The 9,336-nt window shown below is 44.3% G+C and overlaps 1 protein-coding gene across 1 annotated transcript in view; it reads left to right on the top strand.

Annotated features, from left to right (window-relative positions):
- Nucleotides 1-9,336, top strand: part of TTC27 (tetratricopeptide repeat domain 27) — a 169,439-nt gene that overhangs the window by 113,369 nt on the left and 46,734 nt on the right. The window contains exon 12 of the mRNA XM_013006843.1: nucleotides 5,855-6,082. Within this exon, the coding sequence (XP_012862297.1) occupies nucleotides 5,855-6,082 (228 nt within the window). The remainder of the gene's footprint in view (nucleotides 1-5,854; nucleotides 6,083-9,336) is intronic.

A 9,336-nucleotide genomic window follows, 5' to 3' on the forward strand; every position in this document is an offset into this window, starting at 1 on the left:
CTTGATTCTCCTCCTGTCCCACTATCATGTTCAGTCCCCACCAGGATTTCAGTACTTCCTCTTTGTTACATTCCCCTTGATCATGCCCTACCAGGCCTCCCACACCCACCTCCCCACCAATTTGGATCGGTTGTTGTTCCCTTGTCCCTGGGTTTGTTAACACCTCTTCCAAACTTGAAATTATTTGTACCTTAGCATTTCTAAACGCAAAGGCTTCCCTGATTGCTCTTTCAACTTCATTGATGTATTTTATCTTCTTTACACTATTTCACACACTAGGTCTGTGTTAAATAAATCGTGTGTCTTAAGCTGACAAATCTTCCTAGCCCGTGGTGCGGTGTAGAATATGTAGGTAGAATAAATATATGTAAACTCTAGCAGGTGCGTTGAAGACATGATTAGACATTCAGGGCTAGAGATCCTATTTTTAGTATAAAAGACCTGGAGAGTAGTAGTTGCTTATAATCTGTTACAGATATTATTATCTTTACGGTCGATCATAATGTCTCCTTGTCACTTAAGATGTTAGTGGTCTGAGGCTCCCCTTCGTTTATCTTGGTCAGTCTAATGAAAAGTTCATCAGTTTCATCTGTGTTGGTTCTACTCATTCTTCGTTTCCTCCGCTTGCTTTGAGCGTAGCTGCTGCTTTTCTTCTGGTTACGCACAGTGGCTGGTCTGGTTGTTTATTGCAGTCTGTGTTTGCTTCACTGCATTCTTACATGTTTCTGTATGTTAGGGTTTTTTGTTTTTTATTCATCTAAAGTATTTTCAGTGTTCCATATGGTTTATTTTTTGACTTGGTTATTTAGTTTTTAATTTCCAGATCTTTGAGGATTTCCCCAAATTCTTACTGTTCCTGATTTCTAATTCCATTGAATTGCTTGATAAACATACTTTTTATTATTAAGTCCCTACATATTTATTGAGATGTTTAAAATAATGTTCTGTGTGTTGATTCTAGAAATCAGGGTTTGTTTAGTGTCTTCTCTGAATTAATTTGGTAATGTCTGAATCCTTGGTCCTGATCAGCCGCAGAAATCTTTCCTTGATTACCTTCATTGTCAGCTGTGCTGTTCTGCAATTCCTGGGATGAATAAGTCTCCCAGCCTTTGCCAAGAATCTCTGTGGATGTGTTTGGGCGTTCATTCTGCACTCAGCCAGGCACTGGAAAACCTGCCATCGCACTCCCTTCGTGCTTGTGCAGAGAGCCTCAAGGTCAGGGTGAGGTGAGCAGATGCACAGCCCCAGCCGTATGCACAACTCTCCACTTGTGTGGCCCTCCAGATTCCCCAGAATCTGCTGGAGGTTTGCAAAGCTCTGGTAGATCCTTCTTTCCCAACTTCTCCATTGAAGCCTTTTGGCTTTCTGCTGTTTTTCCCAACTGCAGCCATCAGTTCAGGTAACCACAAAGTGAATCATCTGTTTCCAATGGATTTCTGCATCGCTTTGGCCCAAAGGCTTTTTTCACTGAGTGAGCTTAGAGTCAGGTCACATTGAGAGAACTTTACAAGTCAGGTCTTCCAGGGACCCCAAGCAGGTAAATTATGGTACTTCTCTGGGAAGGAGAGGCTAAAGGAGCTCCAACCTATGGAACGCAAAAGCTGGCAGTTCCAGCCAGGCTTTTGGACTGGCTGGCAGCAGTGTTCCATATGGCCAACAGCCACAGGCACTTAACCTGACAGAGCAGCTAACTTCCTTGCACATTGGCTTCTGATACAAGTAAGAAACAGACAGCCGTGCCTCACTCAAAGATGGCCACTGACCACGTCCATGACTAGGCACCACTGCCCATTTCCTACTCCGGTCAGAATCCGAGGCAAGAATTTGGTGGCAATGCAGTTTTTCTCCCCTTATTACTGAGGACCATGACTGAACTGTCCTGAACCGGTTCAAACCCACCCAGAGGCTCCTCTAGAGGTAGGCCGAGTGACCTGCTCTCAGAAGATCACAGCCCCGCAACCCCGCAGAGCAGCGCTGCTTGCACACACTGGCTCACCAGGAGCTGCAGCAAACAAGAGTAACAGTGAATGCGACCGAGCCTGCTCGACCACCCTGTTTGACCAACAGAATCGTCCAAGAGTAAAGGCTGTTTCTTCGCTACTGCCTTCTGAGTCTTTGACACGTGTCCCTCTGATTCACTCTAATAAGAAATCCGAAGAGAAAGGGCTTGGGGGAAGGTAGTTTCCAGTTGAAGCAAATCGACAGCATAATCCAGCACATATGAATAGGTAAGAGTTTATCCCTTTAATTTGGGAGGTGACTTTTTGGGAAAATACAAAACAACTTCTTACATAATTAGATAAGTTTCTGATTTTAGGAAATGCCTCATTTTTCCCTAAGAAGACTTAAGATACTCAAGTATACCTAGTACATAGAAGAGCACTAGTAACCAGAAGCACATGAACAAATATTTGGAGTTTCTTAGGGATAATGTTTCAAATAAATGTTTGTGAATTGAACATTTCCCTAATAATATGTGACAGTATCAAGCATCTGATCACATTCAGTTGGTTTCTGTTTGATTCTGGAACATAGTTTTTTTTTCCCTTATCACCAGGGTCAGAGAAGTAGGATGGGAAGGCCATCAAGGTTTCCATGACCCACATCTGGAAGGAAATGTGCACATCTCTCTGTACCTGGTCAAAGCCCACTGCGTCTGGTGGTGTCTGTGGTTTGAATGGAGAAACATGTATTTGCTGTATCAGTATCAGTTTACCGAGTGTTAGGGGCTACGGTGATTTGCTGTAGTAAGGAGATTATGTCTGAAGCAATGACTCCAGTCAGAATCACTACTGAATTAAGTTTAAAATAATCTATGACATGACCTTTTCCAGGACCAATCTATGTTCTGCTCAGTCCAGTATAGTGAGGAAGAGATTAACAAAAACACACACACACACACACACACACTTTCTAACCTTTTCCTGGTTTTGATAGTGGTACAGATCTCTGTGATTTACATGGGTATACTGTGTTGCATTGCGTCTACTTTTTTTAATAGGAAAAGGCAGCGTCCGGGGCTTTCACTAGGCTCGTTACAGAAGAGATATCACAGGAGCTCTCTTACAGGGCTGTACCATTGCTGGATTGATCTGTTTCAACTTTATATTCAGAAACTATGGAAGTAGCCACTGGGTGGGTTCAGAGACTTACTGGGCCTCTTGCGTGATGGGCCAAATCCATTAGCCCCCCCCACTCACTCATCACAGTCCCGTTTGGATCGCAGGGGATTAACATTAATGAAGGGTCATTCAAAACAGAACTTTTCCCCAGGATACTGTTACCTGGATAAATGGCTCCACTTACTTCACTGGGAAGATCAGTTATGGTACATACTTGTAATGTTCTGGTAGGGTCTTGCCCCAAGGATGCTTGACTTACCCTTTTTTTTAAGAGACTCTGAGTCTGAGAAGTAGATAAGAATTAGGAGAGAGACATGTTACTCGTGTTTCTCCAAAGCTAAGGTGAAGGGAGTATTCCACGGGCCTCTTGGGAGCCATGGGGAATGGGTGGGCAAAGGATAAAATTACAATAGCCTTTTCTTTCTAAGCTGTTGGCTTCCTTCCTCCCCATTACACCAAGGCATTTTTGGCAACACAATTTAGTTTTGGCAATATTTGAGTCCAGGTTTTAGTCAAGCAATTGAGCAAATAATTTAGAATCATCTCCAGCTGTTTGGGTTAGCACCATGGATCATGAATTTCTGATGACTATCTTTCAATCCGGCCTGATTAAAATGTATGACCCACTTTCCCTTTGGTAGAGACCCTTAGCATCTCTTTTGCTACACATGGCCTCAAGGTTTCCCTTCTCTTAGCAAACTGTTGCTGTTCTTTTTGTATATACGTCTGTTGATACGTCTAGAGACGATTTGGGATGGCAGGGGTCAGGCCCGAGGAGAATTGGCCTTTTAGGGGCTGGCTCTGAAAGTCACAAAGTGTCATTTTTAGCACAGTCCCAGGCCTACTGAGATTCATGGGTCAGGAGCACAGTTCCAAACCTTTCAATGGGCGGAGCTTTCTGTGGTAGACGAGCAGGTAACTGAAAATGTTGCTGGCCGTCTTCGGAGAAGACGATGTGCCGCACAGACAGGACACTAGACAAAACGTACGGTGCGGCTCTTTGTAGGCAATGCGTAATACCTGGCAGCGAGAATGAATAATTTCGGAGAGAAGATGAATTGGAGTCCTTTTCAGTCAGGCGTGTTTCCAGCTGTGCAGGAGAGCCCAGCAGAGCTGAGGAGCAGAGCTGGAGTTTGGGAGTGCTTGAGACTCTGGCAGGAAGACCTCTCTCTGTGTTTCTCCACGAATCCTTGGTTAACGTTACAGCATGCGGGAGAGTCGAGGCTACCGGTGAATCACAATGCAGAATCTAAACGTTGAGCGGCTTTGGGGAAGGACATGGTGTTTGGGAGAGTGGGGGAAGAAGGCCCCCAACCAGATGGACGGACTCAGTGGTGGCAACAGTGGGCTCAGGCACAGGCACCGCTGTGAGGAGGGCGCAGGAAGGGCTTCGTTCTGTTGTACAGAGGGCTGCTATGGTCGGCACCGATTCCATGGTACCTACAGCAACCAACAACAGACCATGCCAGGCACCTCCCAAGACACCAGAAAGGTCCCACCACAGGGATACGGACCTTGCCCTGGAGCAGAGGTTAGAGTCAAGCCTCCACCCTGTTTTTGCAAATAAGGTTTTACCGAAATGCCTCCGTCTGTTCATTTGTACTTCCTGTGATACTTTGTGCTACAGTAACAGAGTTGAGTGGTTGTGAGAGAGGTTGCATGGCCCACAAAGGCTAAAATAGTTACTATTTACCAGTTACCGAAGGCTTGTTGACATCCATTTGACCATGACTCTGTTAACTTCTTGACTACACTACCGTTGATTATGGGGAGGCATTTGTGGGAAGAAGGGAAATTGAGCCCCTACTAAGAGAGCTGCTGGCGGTTTGTGGAAAGCAATCAGAAATGGGATGGGGGGGTCATGGATGAGAGGGAAATGGGTAGTGGCAACAAGAACAGAATCAGCTTGGCTGATGAGGTGAATCTGAATTGTGGAACTCTGACAGAAATACCCAAACCTGTGTAAGGCATCGAGGGAGGTCTTTAATTTCTAAAGAGAATGGACTGTTTGAATTCTCTAATTCAAGAGCTAATGTTGTCCAGCTCTATCTGGGAGGTAAGATGCGGTAAGAGGATGGTTTTAACACCGTCTCTTCTGCCCACCACCTTCTTTTATCAATTTACCAGCAGCCTCAGTTCTCCAAACTCAAACTCACTGTCATCACGTTGATTTCAACACATAGCGACCCAAAAGGGCAGGGTAGACCCGCCCCGTGGGTTTCTGAGACTAGTTCTTTACAGGAGTAGAAAGCCTCTTCTTTCTCCCTCAGCTCTTCTGACCTTGCATCAGCCAGGATCGGTTTCGAACAGCTGACCTTGCAGTTAGCAGCCCAACAGGTAATCCACCACACCGCCAGGGCTCTCTCCAAGCGTAGCATTTTAAAAAGGAAAAACCATCCTTTTCATGGCTGTTAGGCAGAGGTGAGTTCAAAGCACCACTCTAGAAATGGCCACAGCGTGGCAGCTGGAGAGGGCGCTGGGAGCTGAAGGAGTGTCGTCAGGACTCAAGAATGCCAGCGAGGCACTGTTACTCACCTTCTACCCCTTATGTCTCTGTGTTACCAGCACTTGTTGTCATAGTGTCTCCTATTGTCCATTATTCGGCCTGTATCCTAGATATATGAACAGATCTTTGAAAAGAAAATTTGGGGCCACCCGGAATCAAAGATGGGTCTATCCAAAAATATAGCCATTTGTGACGTTAACAATGTGATTATTTCTGTTGTTTCCAGGCAGAAGAAATCCTAAGGCAAGAGCTGGAGAAAAAGGAAACGCCGAGTTTATACTGCTTGCTTGGAGACGTCCTTCGAGAACACTCGTACTATGACAAGGCGTGGGAGCTGTCCGGTCACCGCAGTGCCCGGGCCCAGCGCTCCAAAGGCCTCCTCCATCTCCGGAACCGGGAGTTTAGAGACTGTGTGCAGTGCTTCGAGCGCTCGGTGGAGATAAACCCCATGCAGGTTGGAAGATACAGAGGAGTGCCCGGCTCTAGGCACTCCCTTTTTTCTATCTATCCTAATTAGAGAATTAGCACTTTCTTTCGTACGTCCCAGTAACTGGTGAGCTTGTTTGAAAACTAAGAACTTATTCCTAGGCTCTCACTTTGAACTTTCCTGTCATTTTATTTCTGTTCTCTCAACTCAAATGCAGCCACTAAAATTAGTTATCATTGTAAGCAGATATGCTAGGAAGGAAGCGGATGAGAGTCAGATACACACAGTGTGGGGCTCTGCAAGTCATCGCTGCAATCAGTAATGGAATAGGGGCCTTAAGAGAAACAGGGCCATACAGAATAGATCGTTGATCATTTTAGGAGAACATACAAATAGTTTAAAATTTAAAAACCATGTTTTAAAGGTTAAAAAATACCAAAAAAGCCCAACTCTTTAAGTAATAGAAACGCTTAAGAGAAGACCTAATTTTGAAGGGAAAGAAAATAACTTTGTTTTGTATTCAATATAAAGTGAATTTATTATCAGATTTGAACGTTTTTGAAGTGGATAGTGTGTGTGTGTGTGTGTGTGTGTGTGTGTGTGTGTGTCCCACACGCACTACTGACATCTAGTGGTACAGGCTAGGAATGCGGATAAACATCTTACAATGCAGACGACAGGCTCCACAACAAAAAGTTACCTGGTACATACGTCAGTGGTGTCAAGGTTGAGAAACCCTGACCTCATTCGATGATTATTTTCTTCCTTTCCTGGTAGAAGACATAGCTCACTCTATGTTAGTAAAGTCTTGCTTTTGCTTTTATGGAAAACTGTATCCTTGTTTTTTTAGTAGCCACTGCCTGGTCCAGATCCCCCAAGACTGCCCAACTTTACTTGCCATAATGAGTGGGGAGAATCACTTCCTTCTCCTAGTTCATTGTAATCTAAGTCAAGTCTGTGTCCCCTAGATAAGAATTGTTCTCTCAAGAACAGTGGTTCTCCACCTTCCTAATGCCGCAACCCTTTAATACAGTTCCTTATATGTGGTGATCCCCCCACCAACCATAAAATTATTTTCGTTGCTATTTCATAACTGTCATTTTGCTACGGTTATGAATCGGCAACCCCTGTGAAAAGGTCATTTGATCCTTCAAAGGAGTCGTGACCCACAGGTTGAGAACTACTGCTCCAGCAGCACTCAGCCAGTCCTTAACCTACCAATCTTCCTGCCTCACTGCCCGCCTCTCTCAGGCTCCTGTGCGGTTTCCTCCTCATCTTTCCACCTCTTCATGTTCGGGGACTTACTCCTTGGGCTTCCTCCCTGTCCACACGCACTCTTGCTCTCCTCTAGTTGTATGGCATTCAGTACCATTTGTCTATTGACAGTGACCAAATTTTAAAACCTGCTTTCCCCGGAGTCCTCCCCAGCTCAGGAAATGACAGCCCAACCAACCTTGGAATCATCTGTTCGCCTCTTCTCTTCCACCCCACCTTTACTCCCATCAGCAATCCTAGTCGATCTGTCTTCAAAATCGGTACAGAGTCGGGTCACTTCATGTCTTACTACTTCTGTGTTATCTTGCTGGTACAAATCCCCCTCACCTAATCAATACTTCCTCACTGGTCTTCCTGCCCCTACACTTGTCGTGTTATGTGTTCTCCTTGAGCCTCCAAGTGGATCTTTCCAGACATCAGTCAGATCATGGCCAGCCTCTGCTCACAGGGCATCACTGACTCCCGGCCACACAGGTAGTAGAAGCCAGAGCACCGTAATGGTTTTACCTGGCTTCCCACAGTTTGGCTCCTCTTGTTTATCCTCCCTAGCTCCTCCCACTCTCCCTCTCCACATTGTCCTGCCCCCTCAATGTGCCTGATCTTTCCAGAAGATGAGTTCTTCCTCTGCCTGGACTGTTCTCCTATGTGGTCTCCTATGTACTCTGCCACCTCATTTAAGACCTGGTTCACATGTCACTTGCTCAGGGAGGCCAAGTTGCCCAATGATTCTGTTTGAAAGTGGCAACTTCTACCTCACACTTCTTATTCACCTTCCCTACCAAGTACCTGATTTGGAAGGTGCTATTGTATTGATTTTCTCCTGCGCCCTTGTAGCATTCAGGCCCTTCTGATGTTATGTATAATTTGCTTTAAAAAAATAAAAATATCTGATTCTCCTGCTGTTGAATGAAGTCCCATGAAGAAAGAATTATTTCATCCATAAGGTTTCTGATGTTTTCCGATGCATAGTACATCTTGGCTGTTCACTTCAAGCTCTGTGGCTCAACCCCTCAAGCCTGCTCCAGAGCACACATGAACCTACCTGGGTCAGTAAAGATGTACAGTCTCAGAAACCCTGTTACAGGATCATCGTGGGTCAGACCACCTCCGTCACGGTGGGTTAGCACCTGTTAGGTACTCATTTAATGTTTGGTGAACGAGTGACTGAATAATACCTTTAACCAGTTGTTCAGTGAAATATAGATTGATTGCTTATGGTTCATAGCGCACTGAACCAAAGGACAAAGGACATTTATGGATAGAAACAGATTGAAGACTTATTAAGAAAAATGAAAGTAATTAAATCCTATGGTATTATGACAAAGTACAAATATCATGAAGTAAGTAGCCCTCTTGTTATTTTTTAAATATTCAAGTAACCAACATTTAAAATATTTTTTACTTTTAGCCCCTTTTAAGAAATGATTTGATGTTCAGAAATGGTGTTTGAATAGAAGGTTCTAGAGCCCCTTGATACCGTAATACAAATTTGTTGGTCAATGAATGTTTGTTGAATCATGTAACTTTAATTATGTTTCCTGCCCCATTTCACTTGCAAATGTTTTGCACTTTGAATAGTATGTTGCATAGTTACCTAATGGAGCATTACCAAGTACCTGTATGACCAGACACAGATGTGGAAATGAATTAAGCTGTGCCAACCTATTAGCTAGTTTGTGCTGGGAAATTACATAGTTAAAAATAGCTTGGTGAACAGCCTTAAATACCCTTCTAGAGGTTTATCTAGCCCCATAAGCATTGCATCTGTTGTGGTTTGAATAAGAGTGACATGACAAAAGTAGTATTATGTAAGAAGTTTAAATATGGAATGCTTGTCGTGGGTGGGTGATGTGTGGCTTTAGCAGTGAGTACGGAAGAAAGCAGATTGAAGCCTAAGAATGAAGGAAACTTCCTGGGACTTACTGAGCTGGTAGGGTTGAGGAAGGGCCTGTAATCAGCGAGGATGCCAATTTTCTCAATTGCCTGAGGATTATAAATGGAAACAT

This window comes from Echinops telfairi, unplaced genomic scaffold, assembly GCF_000313985.2.
Source record: "Echinops telfairi isolate 266 unplaced genomic scaffold, ASM31398v2 ScPeMD7_10;HRSCAF=50, whole genome shotgun sequence".
NCBI classification, from domain to species: domain Eukaryota; kingdom Metazoa; phylum Chordata; class Mammalia; order Afrosoricida; family Tenrecidae; genus Echinops; species Echinops telfairi.